The sequence below is a fragment of the Eulemur rufifrons genome, chromosome 15, assembly GCF_041146395.1.
Source record: "Eulemur rufifrons isolate Redbay chromosome 15, OSU_ERuf_1, whole genome shotgun sequence".
Lineage (NCBI taxonomy): Eukaryota > Metazoa > Chordata > Mammalia > Primates > Lemuridae > Eulemur > Eulemur rufifrons.
Genome location: NC_090997.1, coordinates 68,928,571 through 68,946,237, shown reverse-complemented (window position 1 = coordinate 68,946,237; position 17,667 = coordinate 68,928,571). Strand labels below are relative to the sequence as shown.

Sequence of the window (17,667 nt, the reverse complement as noted above, 5' to 3'; positions counted from 1 at the left end):
ACATGGATTACCTTCCCTATTAAACTCTAAGATTTAGAGGAAAAGAACTTTATTTTTCCCTTCATTGTAGTCCCCATTAGAAATTACTGTAAAGAAAAATCCTCAAACACTTATCTGACGAATCAATGTGTTCTTCCAGGAATTTAGAAACAGATTAAACATAAATTTTCTTAAAGCCAAGAGTTTTTAATAACCACTATCTGACACTGCACTTCTAGGTCATCAGTAAAATACTGGGGTTGAACAAAAATTGTATACCTAACCAATATATATGAAGGGCTTAAAATCACTGTATTTAGGCAGAAAGACTGTTGCTGGCAACACAAATCTCCATATTTAGCAATGACCATTGTAATGTTTTAGCATATTTCATATCCAGTTTCTTTTGGAGCCAATAAAATAATCTTTCCCCTTTAATTTTTCTTTTAGTCTAACTAGGTACATGTTGTCATCTGAGTGATGCTTTTGTGTCTTTGAGAACAGAGGGGGAGAGATAATAAAGGAGCAGCTCTCTGTCTTCCTAACAGCTAAAGATAAACCTCATAAAACTGGGGAGAGTGAGTTCACGAAAAGTGTACATGGAGTTTTCATCTCACTTGCAACATTTTATACCATTATGTTGTTGTTAATAGACTTACCCCAAATAAATCTTGCTAGAGAATATTTATCATGAATATTCTAATATAACAAGAATATATGCTAATGCAAATTAAATAAAAAGTCAGATTTGTCTCATTGTGGAATAACTAGTTATTTTAACTTATATACCACTTATATACCACTGCCTGATGCTTATCCTATAGATTACTCTGAATAAAAACATTTCACAGTTCTTTCTCCCTTTATGACCATTATTCATTTTTGTTAAAGAAAATATATGATAAATGCTCAAAAATCCTGGGGATGATTAGCTAATTTGTCTAAGAAAACATAAGTAGCCTTCTGATTATCTAACAGAATTGTGTTCATCCATTATAATCAACTGTCCTTAGTCTTATATCAAGGACAGATCTAATTTACAATTCATGAATAAAGAAGAATTATTAACTAATGTTTGTGGCTACATTTTTAAGTGAACATGTTATAAAATATAAGAGATTTTTAATAGGACAAATGAAATTATTGCTGTTCTTTCATACTACTAAAATATTTATGTACAATTTTTTCTTCATTTGCTGATAAATTTATACCTTCTTTTCCATTTCAGTCCTTATATAGAATTCCTGAAACATATGTTCCCATTGAGCTAGTAGCCCTGATGTTAGTTTACACTACACAAATGATAACTGATAAGGAAACGATGGGATTAAGCTGGTCAGGGACTTGCAATAACTTGCTATGATAAGAGCAGCTGCCATATCAGTTTTATTAACTCACTAAATCACTACTAATAAATAAGATAATAGGTTTTGTCCGTCATGTCTGAAAACCAAGATTTGGCTGATCAAAGTCTACAACAAATTAAAATGTAACTTCAAATCAAACAGTCTACCATGTGCATGGAATCTATTTGTGGGCTCAACTATGTTCTCCCTTATGTGGCTGAGCTATTCTGAGCAAGGGTAGGACACAGGCTCTTTTTGCTTACCATTGTGTCCTAAGGCCTAGTCAGCACTGAGACCTCAGTAAAATGCTTATAAAATAATTAATATTAATAGTAAAAGTTCTTTGACAGCAAGTATCCTATCTCACAATTCTTTGTATCTCAAACGCTTTGTACATCAATATAAATATGGATTGATTATTCTCAATATAATACATTTATAACCACAAAATATGCCAGAAGTACTCTTCCTTATTCTATTGTACTTATAGAATTTCATTCTATTTTTATTTATTCAAAAGCTAAATTTAAAAATATAACAAAGCCTGCGAGATAATGATACACTTTGCTTCTACCCCTCCCTGTGACACATTTTTGCTCCAGGCTCCCCTTTAATTGAAATACACTGTCTGTGTTACTGTTCTTGGTATAAAAGTAAACACATTTAACATAAGAAAAAAATATTACAGAACGTAAAACCAGTTGTATACTTTTGACATTGGTGGTAAGTCAAAGAGAAAAAAAAAGAAGCAGCATGAAATGAAGTCAATTTTTATTTTGGTGTTGAGAATGTACAGAGTCTGCCACTGAGGTTATTGGTTTTTTTGGCAGGGAGGGGATAGTCAGAGTGAAGGCATGAATGAAGAGCTGAGCTGCTAATGCCACCTGCAAATTGACTGGCTTTGTCCTCATATTAGTTGCTCTAGAGTGAGGCTTTCTGACCCTAGGTGTTAATCTTTAGAGAATTTTTTGCATAACCATTACTAACAGTGGCTTCCTGTGTGGAACATCAGACTTGCCTCTTGAAATAAATTATTCCATTTTTAATTGTTTCTAACTTTGATGGTGAACGATATCTGGGCCTACACAGTGATTTTATCCATTGAGATATTTTTGTTTTAATGTATCTGTTTTAAATATTTTATCTCTTCCTTTTAGATAGATGATTAGATAAATTTGGGGTTACTTTTTTCATCTTTCAGTTTTTAATGAGGGAAAGAAGCAGCACCTGCACATAGTTGAGAGTTGTGAGGACTGATTGCTAGAATAAGACCCAGTTATTTCAGAACGTAGAAAAGCAAAACTTGAAAATAGATGCTGGTTTTACTCATAATTTTTAGACCCTACTAACTATCTCTTTGTCACATAGATCAGCATTTTCCAAACTTTGGCTCTCATATGTGGACCAGTAAAATCTGGAGAGAGACATTTCCATGAACCCCAAAGACATCTAAGAACAGTTTTAGAAACAGTGGTGCTATTTTGTGCCCACAAGACAGAAAAGAACGTTTCGAGTCTATCGTCATCTATAATAAATTCTGTCTGATAGTCCCAAATGAAATGACTGGACATACTCTAGCAATCCTAGGAGAATTTGGCAAAAATTGAGTACTTATTTTTTAAAGTGATCATCACCAGAACAGTTACATAATATTGTTATATTTTAATATACAATCCAAGGAAGTCAAAATAAATAGCAAATTTATTGATATTTTAAAATAATTCAATAAATCTTTAGTAATAGTAAATAAAATTTAGTAACAGTATGTTTAAAGTACTATATTAAACAGTACAATGACAATAAAATAAGTTTTGCAAATTACTAGTAAGATTGGGAGAAATTAGGATTTCCTGATTCTCTAAGATATATTTACTTCATTTATATTTCTGTGTCTCATTCAATTGTTCATATTATTATAGACATAAAATATTTTTCATAAAGTATAAATTATGAGATATTAAACAGCCATTAGAAATAATAGTTGTGAAGATAATATACTAACAGAGAAATGTTTAGGACAAAAATTAAAAGGCAGAGAGTAAAGTTGCATTTGTGCTGCAAATTTGCTTTTATGTAAAACATAAATATCTCTAAATAAAATGACTTATAATTGAGGCTTGATAAAGTGCAGTTAGCTCTTTGAAGAAGAATCTAATCTATCAAAACATTTTAAGAACTGTTAGATCAGTAAAAATAATCTTAATAAAACATACTTCAAAAAGTCAAAAGTTCAATTAAACAATTATTTTGTTGCTATGACTGATATTGGGAAAAAGCAGACTTTCCTACTTTTACTCGTGGATATAACATAAACTTCAGAGTCAGATAAACCTAGAATTAAATGCCAGCATTGTTAGTGTGTAGTACCTGTGTGGCCTTGGGCAAGTCAATCACCTTTGAATTGCAATTTCCTCATTTGCAAAACATAGTAATTTTAATCTTCTATCATTATTGCAAGGATTAGAGATAATGAGTATATGTGTCTGTGTGTGTGTAGTACTCAATAAACAATAACTTTTAATTGTATTGCTGATTTTTTTTGATTCATTGAGCCATAAATTTCATGTTATTAAGGGCAGTGAATTTGAAAGCATATTTGCTCCTCCATTCATTCCTACACTTAATCTCATTTAACTCTCACAACAATCCTATGAGATATTGTACACCCACTTTACTGATGAAAAGCTAAATAATCCATCCAGTGTCACACAGCTATATATGGAAGTATGGGATTCATGCTTAGATTTGTCCAACTTTTAACCCTATGTGCCTAACCACTAGACACACTGCCTTTTGATATACTATCTTCCAAAATAAAACCCAGGGATATTTCTTGGAAATAAAGGTAGGAAAACTACCTGGTTAAGAATAATTACATCAAAACTTTACCATTTATAAGATGCACAAACTTTACATCTTGCTATATCTTTCAACATTCTAAGTTTAAATATGGAAAATTAATTTTTCCTGATATAAAAATACCAAAAATTGTAATAATCATGTCAGAAAAAGCAAATCGCATATCAGCAAGGCAGAAAAAAATTCAAACTTTTAACACTTTGCCCTTGGGCACTTCTCTGGCTCTTAGATTCAAATAAATTGCTAGAAGTCACCACATGCTGTTACATCAACCTGAGTACTAGGGCCTCACTTAGTCACAATGGACAGAGTTAATGATTCATCCCTAATCCTGAAGGCTCCTTCTAGGATTAATTGACTTTCTCTGCAGCTTACCAGCCCGCTCTCTTGTAGACCCTGTCAAGAGGATTTCTCCGCATTGCTTTGCCTCTTTCCCCCCTATCTATTTACCTTAAACACTATCTGATCTTTCCTCCACCTACACAATTCAGCAGGAATCAAATTCAGTAGAAACCAGTCAGTTAAATTGAGTCAACTTTGAAATAAAGCTTATTTCATTAGAAGGAAAGGACTAACTTTATCTGTTTCAATTTGACATTTTATTCCTCCTTCCCAGGCCACAATACTGCCAGCATTAATAGAAATCAATTAAATAAGTATTAATTGATAATCTATTATGTATCAGACAACAGAAATGATATAAAAGTGAATGGGGTAAATTTTCTATCCTCAAAATATTTACTATCTATTTAGGGGAGAAGATAAATTAATTTCTATTAAGATAGACACCAACAAACTGCTATCAGGGTGCAGAGAAAGAGCCTACAATTAATCAATAGGTTAAGAAAAGGAAGAAGTTGTTCATGAGACATTCTTTTAAATGGGTAAAATTTCAACACACATATAGAGAAGAGGGCATTCTCAGCAGGGAAGGCAACATAAACAAAAGGCTGACAGCTGGGGGTGAAGCAAAGGGTACTGAGGTAAGAACTTGCTGAGAGCGTAGGCCACATGATGAAGAGTAAGAAGTAGATGGTATGACAGTAAAATAGGTTGGGATTAAATCAAAATGAACCTTGCATGCCAAGGTGAGAAAAGTTTGTCTTTAATAGTTAGCATTATGAGCCAGTGAGAGCTTCTAAACATGGGAGAGATGTGATGGAATCTAAACTTTACCAGGTCAGTTTGGAAAAATTGTATTGCATGGACTAGAAAGACACAGTCAAAGCCAGGTTATAAAAGTAGGCATGAGGAGAGACAAACTCAAGAGGATTCAAAAAGTAGCACCTATTTTTGGGAACTGACCAAAGCTGAGCTAGCCAATAGGGTAGCCACTAGCCGAACATAAGTACGTGAAATGTGGCTAGTCTGAATTAAGATGTAAGTGTAAATACACACTGGATTTCAAAAATTTAGTATGGGCCAGGCATGGTGGCTCATGCCTGTAATCCTAGCAATCTGGGAGGCTGAGGCAGGAGGATCTCTTGGGCTCAGGAGTTTGAGACCAGCCTGAGCAAGAGTGAGACGCGTCTCTACTAAAAATAGAAAAATTAGCTGGGTGTGGTGGTGCATGCCTGTAGTCCCAGCTACTCAGGAGGCTGAGGCAAAAGGATCTCTTGAGCCCAGGAGCTTGAGATTGCTGTGAGCTAGGACAATGCCACTGCACTCCACCCAGGGCAACAGACTGAGACTCTCAAAAACAAAAATAAATAAAAAACTTAATGTGAGAAAAGAATGTAAAATATCTCATTATTAATTTTTATACTGATTACATGGTGAAATGATAATGTTTTAGATAAATTGGGTTAAATAAAACATTAAAATTAATTTTACTTGCTCCTTTTTACTTTTTTAATGTGGCTACTGGAAATTTTTGACTTAAATACGTGGCTGCATTATATTTCCATTGGTCAGTGCTGGACTAGATGTCAGGACAGAAAGAGACAGTGGACGAGCTAGAAAAGGAGTGGTAGACCAGGGCAGAGGACTTGGGCAGTGCCATGACAGGGAAGTCATAGCGGAATCTGCTGTATTTATTTTAAGAGAGTGTCATCAGCAGGTTCAAATGCTAGACAGGAGCCAAGAAAGATGAGTAACAGTAAAAAGGAGCCTTTTTTCTTTTTTTTTGCCCAGGTAAAGAAATGGACTAGGTCAGAGGGATGTGATCAGTGGTAGGGGAAGTGAGCAGGTAGCTAGTTTTTCAACAAATAGCAAAGAGAAGGAAAATAATAGAAGAACCATGAAGGCATCATACAGCAGGTTTGATGTGGTTTTTTTTTTTCTTAGTGTAAAAGAGATCTGGATATGCTTGTAGGCAGAAGGAAAGGAGAAACTGAAAGCACAGCGGACAGAGGAAATAACTGACGAATGAGAACCTGTCACTGAGGGTTCTCCAGAGATTGCCACAAGAGAGAAGAAAAGCTAAAGATACCAAGAAGGGGAATATTCAACAGCTTATTTTATGTTTGTATTTATATGAAGAGATAATCAAAGAGGCCATTTGTGCATGTCATTTGTTGCAGAGAGAAGAGAGGGGAGATTAAGAAATTATTGTCTGGGAGAGAAAACTTGAGGAAGAACCAGAAGCCTGTAGGCACTTCCTTCCCACTCACAGCTCTTCCCTCCCTGACTTTGGCCTCGTTCTTCAGGAGTGTTGTAGGGTCTGCCTGGTCCCTGCAGCTAGTCTCATACATTTCTCCTTCATGACACCGGCGCCTCCAGTAATGGCTTTAAGATTATTTCATCTGAAAGAATATATTATGATTTCTCTGTGTAAAGTTTGCTTTTTAGACATTACTCTAAAATTGTTCTTGTTAGTTCTCACAGCTGGTAAAAGTCTGCTTCATCAAGAAGAGAATAACTGTTTCTATTCACTGCCAAAGACAATACTTATTTTTCATTTGTGTCAATCCTCATGTACAAGGGCAAAATCTGATATACGTTCATTGATGTATCTTACTTTGAATGGCCTCTTGTTCCAAGCCGCCGCGTTGTTAGCAGGGGAAATTTCTGGCGAATTGTCTAAAAAGAAAGACAATAACTTTAGCTTTTATTTAATAGAAAGCATGTGGTTCTAATACAAGCCCCTCATAGCCAATTACTTGGAGACAGTAAATGAACTCTGAGTGAACTGTGAATGAATACTGGCCTGTACAAAGTAATATCTTACACATATTGATAAGAAATACATCAGCAGACCCAGGAAAGTACTTTTTGATTGGAATATTCTACTGCCTTTGTGTCAATTTCCAAGGAAGATCAATATCTACTTTTGATTGATGTTACTACCAAAGCAGTTATTACTTTATTTGCATAACAAGTGGGAATATTTGGGGTTTTTCATGACTCCATAAAGAAACTTACCCACAATTAAATATCTATCCTCAACCCTGAAAGGACACATGAAACTTCCTCTGCCTTATTGGATCTCCATGATAGTGTTATAAAAAATTTTTTTGTATGTTCCTTTCTCTAAATTTGCTAAAATTAGAATCTGATTAGAGATCAAAAAATGTCTTCTGTGTAAAACAGGAGTTTTAACCTGGATTTTAGGAGAGTCACACATGAACTTCAGAGAGCTCAATGGCAAATTTTACGTATGTGTTAATTTCTTGGGGACTGGGTCTACAGTTTTTACTGGATATTCAAGCTGCTTCCTGACCCCCAAATGGTTAAGAATTATTGCCATAAAGTGGACTCACAAAATGGTAATGTTAACATGGACACCTAAAGTTGTCTTATCCAACCTCCTCATTTTATGGAATGAATGAACCGAGTTTTGAAGAGGTTAAGTGCTTTTCAGAAGGTCTCACAAGAAATTATTCAGTTTAGGCCAGAATCTAAATCACTTGATTACCATGTGCCATATCGCACTGCCTCCATAAATAGACAGGTCTTCAAAACAAATAAATAATTTTTTTAAAGAAACTGGGGAGCTGGATCATAGTATTCATTATTTTCTGGACAATGAGTCCCTCTACAGGCTAGAATTCGGATTTCAGTTTACATGAGGTACAATATTTTTGAGATCCAACCTTCCTATAGTTTTTCTGGGATATTCTAAGTTCTTAGACAGCAGAGCATGACAAGAATCTCATAGAATAAGGCTTTTCAAAAAATTGATATTGTTTCCTGATTCTCATAAGGATGTCAATAGATTTAACGATAGTAATGTCAGATCTATAGATTCCTATCCTAACTATATAGATTGGGTAGAAAGAAGTGCTTTTAAATGAAAGAAATTTAACCAATCCCATCATAAAATATGGAGTTTGGGATGTAAACATCCTCAGAGTGAAATGGAGAATTAGAAGAACTGCTTAGGTAATAGAACAAAACCTATTAAAAGCTCATATACTTGGACTACCTAAATAATGAGGATAACCACTAATGGCCTTAACAAGAGACTTGCCACCTCTGTTTAATTTTGCTTCTCTACACACCATACCACACATCTTTAAAGCTTTTATGATTTTAACATATTCCTTCTTTAAAGGGAAGTGCTAAATCGAGCTTGCTTTAAGTTCACATTAGATCTTCTGATAGCCAGGGTTATAATATTCAAAATCAAGGTATAAACATACACTAGTCCCAAACATAATCCTTAAGAGATTTCATTTATGTCTGCAAAGCAAATGTCTTCATATTCTCTAACAGAACTTGCTCAGATGATTTTGTTTTCATAGTGTCTGCCTGACATGAGTTTAGTTGTAAGTCAATACAGCCAATATATGCCATTTACCTTTCCAAAGGTGGCCGCACAGGCTGGCTCCAATTTCTCTTTCCTGCAGAAATCTAAATAGTGTGCATAAAGGATGCACCGTGGTAAGCAAACTCCTTCACATACAATGTAATTTTCTTCAAGCCTAAGAAAAAAAGCCAAAAATTAGGTCAAATCTTTTTCTTTCCCTCTCCTTTTCTTTCCCTCTCCTTTTCTTTCCCTTTCCTCATTAACTTAATGCCCATTTTGAATATAGATTGTATGCAAATAAGTTAATGAGTAGACATGAGTACAATTTCTTTGTTCTGAATGTTTTTAAAAAATCAGATCACTGGGGTTAGTGTTAGAAGAGCTAGAACCCCAGTGAACATCTGCTAGTGCATTCCTGCCATGCCTGCCTGGTCCACATCACAAACATTAGGTTTTATTTCTATATAAACCTCATTTTTCATCATGGTTTGCTCTGTGATATATAAATATGAATGGTGAAACTGATGATATGGGTTTTTTTAAATAACATCCTCAACAACTAAGGGCTGCCAGGCTTTAGGCTGGCAAATGCTTACATTCTCTCACTTTCATTCACAAACTAGTTCTGAACCCTTAATAGTTAGGGAAGGATGGTGATGCTTTTATTTGCAAAATACATAAGGATAGGCTAATTTTATGTAACTCTAAATGATACTCATCTATTCCGATTCCTACACGTTTTACTGTGGTCAGTACTGTAATTATCTGAAACATCCTGTACATTTGAAACATAACGTTTCCATCTCTATAGATGGCTCCAAACATAACATATAAAACTTCAACTCTATATTATAAAAATAATTACATAAACTTTAAAAATTTAGAGTAATTCTATTTAGTTTGCAATTAAGTATAATTTATATAAATGCAATATATATATATATATTTGTGTTATGACCATATGAACAGCAATCTAGAAATCAGAACTTCTATATTCTAGTCTCAGTTTTTCCAACACTTCAGTAGGTAATTTTGGCTAAAATTTACTTATATCAATTTTATGTATAGTAAGATCATAATTCTAATGTAGGAATAATGCAATATAGAGTATACATTCAGATTGAAATTGGGTGAAACCCTTCAAGACTTTTGACTTAACATATTTCCAACATGCACGAGATAAAGGCTAAAGGAGGTATTCCCTGAGCAGCTAAAGTATTTCTACAAAGAAAAAACAAAGACCAAACCCCAGTGAGAGCTAATGTTTCAAAACATAAAATCAATTCACATGCATAAAATCAAACATCTAGTTGACAGTGAAAACTGGAAATAATCAGTCAGCTTTTTCACTTTGATTTTCAGTCCTAGTTGTTAGCACTCCCAAAATAATCTATAATCTTAAAGGAAAATACAAATAACTCAGTTTTTTAAATGTATAACACTCATTATTTAGAAGCCAGTGTGGAAAATTCAAACAAAAATGACAGTGCTTTTTAGTTTGAAAAATATGAAAATTGTTACAAGAAACATTTACCTATTTAAAATGATATTTTAATTATATGCATATAATGTCCACTTTCATCTGGCTATTTTGATGTTGTTGTAGGCATTGTCTTTGTCTTCAAAATATTGAGTAATTCTAGACATAACTACAATGTTAATTTGGGGTATGATTTTTTTCTTTAATCTTAATGTGTACAGATTTATAAAATAAAAACCCAGGGTTGTTTCCACTGACTCAATTTGAATGGAAAAAAATGAGAGTGATCACTCAAAACACCTCAATAACATATCTGAAATCAAAACACTTTTGCCCCAATTATCCTAATGAAAATAGTTGTATCCTAAATATTCTAGATAGTTAACTCAATTATTTACTGTTCTAGTGTATTCTTAACCAGTAATCATGACATTAACTTCAATAGTTAAACCATAACTTTAGAGGAATATTTGGTTTATATTTCAAATATTTGAAAGGGTTCAAGCATATAATCACAAAAAATAGTATATGCAAATTGTGATTTAATGTTTAAATAAATAAAAAAAATTACTAAGTTTAGAGTCTATTTTTTCATTGTATTTTTCTAAGGTTTAGATTATACTTTGCATATAAATAGGTTATGTAATTTATCATTAAACAAGTAGCTCTTTATAGTAATTTGTTTATTACTTAGAATTTGGAAACAAATTTATATGCCTATTTCTTCCTATTACATAGGGAAGTTTAATATTATGTTTTTACTTTAGCTCCCTCTTTGAAATAAATATTACAACATGTTCTATGTTGAAATCCTACTGACATACTCTTCCTTTTAAAAGATTTTCCACAAAATCCAATTTGTGATATTTCATTAAATCACATATGACAGGTGCTCTAAAAGTAGTTGAACATCTACAAGTTAATAATATCTTAACTGATTTTTCTATGTCTTCTACTTCAAATGCATTTTATCTTATGGCAAATACACTATTTTTAATTTGCCCTCTTATGGATAAATCCAGTGTTAATATCCTTCCTCTTTTCAAGTTGTTTTTAAGAATTATGCTTCATAAACGCAAAAACTACTAAATAACAAACATACAAGGACCAAAGTGATTACATGTTAAGCAAGTAAGTCATGAAAACATTCATTATTGCTTACATTTGAAGAAATTACGGTTTTAGTCAATAATGAACAAAGCAATGTTCTTTTTATTTGCATTGCAGATCATTTTTCATCGGTACTGGAATACGCCTCTTTACTAAACATTCAGTGAAAAAAAATCTGGATTAAATTCTAATCAGTATTTCAAACTTCACCAAAAAGTTTGAGGGAGAAGCAAACTGTGAAAAGCAAAGATCCTGAAGACACTGGCTTTGGGAACTTCACATACTTCAGTGTACCCCTGTGGGCAAGTCTTACCACTGCAGCGTGAGCTGTGTCTGCTTCTTTTTATCCTTCATAATCTGCGTGATGGTTTTCTTCTGAGACAGGTGTTGATCGGCTGCTTTGGTTTTGCTGTCGTGATTGTCCGCATCCTCTTCTTCAGAGGAAAAGTTACCTTCGTGCAAATGCATTTCTGATTGCCAGTTGAAGGGAAGATAAAGAAAAACAGAATATAAAAACTACCTAAGTAGCCTCTTGGTGGACTTTAACTTCAAAGGTGTAGCCTACCAGAGGGTGGGGAGGAGGAGGAGAGCAGCGCAAAACCCCTTAATCTCCAGTTGACATTTTCCTGAGGAAATACGATTTGGAGAGAACACTCTCCATACCCTGTATGGATGTGTGAGATGTGTTTATTTTTATTATTGGCTACCCTTCTTAGACTACATCGTCGTCCCAGTCACAGCGCGGGACGGGGCACACACTCACCTGATTTCACTCCCACCCGCGGCTCCGGGGCTTCCCCTGGCTCCCCGCCGCCCTGCTCGCCCCCGGGCTGCGCCTCAGCCGCCAGGTACGCTCTCTCCTCGGGATAGACGAGCAAGCCCTTGCCCAGGAGCTGCACGCAGCAGTCTTCCCGGATTTCAGGGGACAGTCGGGGCGAAGGCTGCGCCTTCAGGAAGGTGTCTTCCAGCTCGGGGACCTTGGCCATCCTCCCGGCCGCCGAGACCTGGCACCCTCCGCGCGCCCGGCTCCTCGGCGGAGCCCCGAGACCGGGGCGGGGCAGGGCGGGGCGGGGCCGGGACCCGCGGCCGCAGGGGCGGGGGAGGAGGCCACCGGCCGCGGAGTCGTCAGGCGTAGCGGAGAGACGAGCCGCGCACAGGTTCAGCTCAGACCGCCCGACCCGAGGTGGGCCGAGACGCGTCTGCGTTTCTCCGCCGGTCTGTGGTCCGGGCAGGTGCTCCCCTCGGGACTCTCCAGCTCACCTGCGCCCGTCACGCCCTGAGCAGCGCAGACCGGCTCCCCGCACCCCTTCCGCCCCCTTCCTCCCTGTCTCTCATTTTGCGCAGAGCGGAGGACAGTTTTCACACCCAAAGCTCCCAGAAAGATCGAGAGAGCTTCGCTCTCCTCGGCGGGGGAGAAAGCCGCTCCAACTGTGCCCATACCTACTCTCGGGAGACAGAAATGAGGCACCTGGCCGGCAGCCTTGACTCTGCACTCCCGGGGCGGGGAAAAGAGTACTCCAGGGTACCGCTCCGTCTTTGCACAGCGTGGGCCCGGTTTTTAGTCCCAGAATAATTTGAGGAATTGGTGAGGGCTCTTCTCAGTGGCTTGAGGAAAGATCCCATCTCATCACACACTGTTCTGCTCGCGCGCACACACGGGCTTGGACTCCTGGGCTTTGCAGCCTTTGAGGATCTGGCCCCGAACTTGGAGGAAAGATCCACTCCCTTCCATTTATCGTATTTTGTAATTTAAATGTGTCCCTGGTGATTCCTCATCTCTTATGCCTAGCGATAGTGCAATGGACTTTCGCTTAAACGAAAAATGAAATTGCAATAATTTTCCAATCCAAAATGGCAAGAGAGTCACGTGTCGGGGAAAAACAATCTGTGCTTTCTTTGAGCAGGAGCAGGCGGTGAAGACTTGGAATTAGGAAGACTTGGAATTAGTGTTACCTGACTGCTACATCATCTTCCCTTCCTTCCATCCTTTGTTCTCTTGACAGATACGCCCTGTGCCTTTATGTGCCTGGTGCCTTCCAGGAAAAACTTTAGTTCGAATTGCCTCATCACAATCTACAACCTGTCATCCTCTCGGAGCATTAGAGAAAGAAATCACCCTTGAACTGTAATTAAATATTAAACTACATTACAGTGAGGTTTAACATAGAAAAAACAAAACGGGACCCAAGGTGGTGGGTGGCTGAAAGGTGAATTATTGGAAGGAGTCTAAGTAATACAGCCCGAGAAGCTGAAATTACAGGTGCGTTGGAACCTCTCCCATTTTTTAGTACCACTCCTTGGGGAAGGCATCAACTGTCAAAGGTTTTCTCCTTACCTGGTACCTCCAGCAGCTGAATCCAGGTTGGGGCCGCCCACCCATCCACACACCTACAGCTCTGAGGCTATACCCCACAGGAGAACTTTGCCAGTCTTCTCTCTACGCAGTCCCCTGGAAGCCTCACAGCGTACTGAGTCCGGAGGACTTAGCTCTGCAGTACTAACGTTTAGAACGTTCCCACTTTACAGAGACACTCTCAGATTCATTCTGCTCAAATCCCCTTGGATTCTGTTCACATTTTCCGAGCACCTGTCCCTCAGTCTCTACCTCCTGTGTGTTTCCTGTGTCCAGCCCCAAGACCACCACTTGAGAGAACCCGAGACTGAGACTCTTTGGAGGAACTGCCCTTGGTTCCTAGACCACCATTGCCCATAGGCAGAGGAAGCCTAAGTACCTGTATGTTTATATACCCCCAGGGTAGCCCTTAGCCAATGACTGGTGGTTAAGGATCTTGACCTCTTGGTGGATAAATCTGAGGTCCAATTTACAACCCAGAGCTCTTGTGTGGGATCAGATTGAAGCCATCCTCCACCAGAACATCCAGAAATCCCACTCTTGTTTGGCTTCTTCCCCTTCTCTGTACTGCTACTCCTACTCCTTTACCATATATATATATTATTTTGTTGTCCTTATTGTATGTAGGATAATAGAGAAGTAATGGGGAATGGACAATGAAGAGGAGAGAGAAAGAAAAGGAAGGGTCAAGAAATGGCTAAGAAGATTGGGGGAGGCAATTAAAAAAAGAAATATAAAATAAAATATATTCAGTTGGTTAGAATTTAGGAGACCAAGTTGATGGGTTCAATTTCCATGTGACCAGAACTGTTTATCGTTTCTTTCCATAACTGCAAATCAATGTAAAAGATAAATTAATCTGGGGAAAATCTAGGAAAGGGATTTTCTAGGAAGCTATACCCAGATTCCAGTTGGGCAGTGATCAGGGCCAGGAAGGGAGTTATATGGTTGGAAATGGGGTAACAGGTGCTAATGTTATTTAAAGGAAGAATCAGTATCACTTGGGTAACAAAAGGGGAGGGCTTGCATGGAAAGGAAAAGTTACTTCCCAGATGGCAATCTTTAGGAAGTATCAAGAAAAAGTACTTTCTATGTACATAATTTCTCAGCTAGCTGCTTTGACCCTACATCAGAAGTCACTGAAAAACTCAATTACAAGATAATTTCACTACTTTTACCAACATCATTCCAAAGACAGACATATCTCTTAAGCCCAAGGTAGGAACTTCACCTGGAATTAGAGTTTGAAGGTAGCAACTCAACCTTGAGCCGGAAGTGTCTTAAATGAGAGTGTGTCATGAACCGGAAGTGTCTTAAATGAGAGCGTGTGCTGCTGAAACCCTTTCAGGTATCTAGACATTTCATTAGATTTTCTTTAGGGCTATGATGAGATACTCTTCTTCCCTTGTAACTCTCCATACAATAAACCCTAATGAATGACTGATTCTAATGGGTTCATTTCGTATTTATGTTATAAATACGTTATGTTATTTTGAAAAGTAAAAATGTCAGGAGAGAGAGTATATAGGTGCTTATTACATTACTCTGTTTACTTTTCTGTAGATTAAAATTGTTCCAAAATAAAATTTTAAAAGCTTCATTTTTTTAATCATTAGTAAAAGTTGGCCTATGGTTGTTTGTAAGTAGAAGATATTTACATAATTCTAGGGAGGCATATAAACACATAAAATATGTTAAAGCTTAGGAAATATATGTTTTTATTACAATGTTACTGTTAAAAATAAAGTACATTTAACATATTTTAATATTCATTCCTTTAGTTAAATTAAAGTAAATCAGTCTACTTTTTATTAAAAGTTATTTTGTTAAACTTTACCGTACAGTTTTTCCAGTAACCTTTGTCTTTCATGTATTAATAACCACTTACCTTTCTTTCCATTTCCAATTAAAGATAGTTTAATGTTCTTTTTTAGATTAATATAAAACTAATTGTATGTTTGCAATAGTGAAGAAAGAAAATAGATTAGGTTAGTCAGTGGACAAAAGTAAATACTATACTGCTTTATGTGTGTTTAAGAACTGCTTCCCATATAAGTGTTGTAATAAGTACATATAGTAAATGGAAAAAAATATAAGCTATACATCAAATTAAATACTAAATGTATATGTTAAACAGCAGCTGGTACATAATAGATACCGATTAAATATTTGTTACAAAAATGAATGGAAAGTGGTGGCAGCCCTCCATCTTCTCCTTCATTCAACCAAAAATAATTTATCATAACCTGGTGATTCAGAAATAAATAAAACATTGGCTTCACCTTCAATACTCTTGGTCTAGTGGAGGAGGCAGATATATTAGAAATACATGATAAATACATGATACAACATGGTAAATACAACGTGCTCTAGGAATATAGAGGCAAGGGTCCATGAAGGGCAAGCAGAAGTCTTCATAGAGAATGTAAGATTGAGTTGGTCTGGAAAGATTTGTATGCATTCACAGGTGGAATTGTAGAGAAATATATTCCAGGCAGAAGGAACAGAATGTGCAGAGGCAAGGCAGAGCTGGTTGGAGGAATCAATATTTGGGTACAATTGGAGGAAAAGAAGCATCATAGTACATAGAGAATCAAGAGCTTAGGTCAGATCTTGAGAGGGCTTGTTCAAACTGAAAAAGGTATACAATTTTATTATAACTGACGAGCAAATCATTGAGGGGTTTGGAAAGAAAAATATCATAAATAAGTGCATTGTGGAGGAGGAAAGTTAGGAAGACCAGGTGATAAAATGAAGGCTTGGAGTTGGCAATGGCAAGGTGGATAGAAAAGGAAGGAGTGATTAAAGAACATATTAAGGATGCACACATGGTGATTGTTGTAGATTGTTATAGTATTGGCCCATAATAATTCACTGTGTTTTCTATTCATGCCCTAGGGTAATACTTTCCTATCTTCACTCTGCATTTGGTCAGTAGTAATCACACAAGCAGAGGCTTGAAAAACTCTTATGCATTGGTGCTTCACTTCTCTTGCTGATGCTGGAAATCTTGGGACCACCACTATGTGACTAAGCCCAGTCTAGCTTGTTAGAGATATGTCAAACCCATTACTCTAGCTGACAGAATTAACCACTAGCCAGAACCAACTGCCAGACATGTGAGTAATATGAGCAAAGCCACTCTAAAATAACCAGTCACCAGATGACCTGCCAGTGACTACTGCCTCATAAGTGAGGCTTGGCAAAGCTCAGCCTAGCTGAGCCCAGCCCAAGTTTCTGACCCAATATCTATGCATAAATAAATATTGTTTTAAGCCATTAAAATTTGGGGTGGTTTGTTACACAGCTAAAACTAATTGATACAGTAATGGATTAACTTTAGCTTTGCGTGTCACAAAAGTTGGTTGAACTTTAGAGACAGTGAAGTTGCAGTAGCTAGTGGGAGAAGCAGTTTGGAGAATGAGTGTGGGAAACAGTTTATTTTTTGCTTTTGAAGTGGTTTTTGTTTGCCTGTGATATTTTAGATCATGAAGAATAGAGCTCAAAGATGAGGGAGACTTTGAGTAATAAAATTTACTTCAAAGTGTTTATATGGAGAGCAAATGCAATAATATACACAAAAACATCAATAAAAAATAATTGTTACCTTATAAGCCTGTATATATGTAAATTATATGTACTTTATCTTCTGTTTTACTTTTTATAGAATTCACACAAGTGGATGTACACATACTAACAGATACATGCACATCCCATTTTGGGGAGAAATAACTTGGGTGCCACAGTATACTCTAAAACAGCTCCCTAAAGTTTCTGGCTACAGGTGGAATGTAATTTTTGCAGGAAGAGCTTCCCTTTTATCCCCAAATCCAGAGAAATCTGCAATTGC

At 36.6% G+C, this 17,667-nt stretch overlaps 1 protein-coding gene across 1 annotated transcript in view; it reads right to left on the bottom strand.

Moving 5' to 3' along the window:
* The window catches only part of RFX6 (regulatory factor X6), a 50,699-nt gene extending 38,208 nt beyond the window's left edge, over nucleotides 1-12,491 (bottom strand). The window contains exons 1-4 of the mRNA XM_069488499.1: nucleotides 12,228-12,491; nucleotides 11,778-11,934; nucleotides 8,926-9,049; nucleotides 7,144-7,205 (exon numbers count right to left, since the gene is read on the bottom strand). Of these exons, the coding sequence (XP_069344600.1) occupies nucleotides 7,144-7,205; nucleotides 8,926-9,049; nucleotides 11,778-11,934; nucleotides 12,228-12,450 (566 nt within the window). The 5' untranslated portion in view covers nucleotides 12,451-12,491. The remainder of the gene's footprint in view (nucleotides 1-7,143; nucleotides 7,206-8,925; nucleotides 9,050-11,777; nucleotides 11,935-12,227) is intronic.
* Between the last annotated feature and the right edge of the window lie 5,176 nt (nucleotides 12,492-17,667).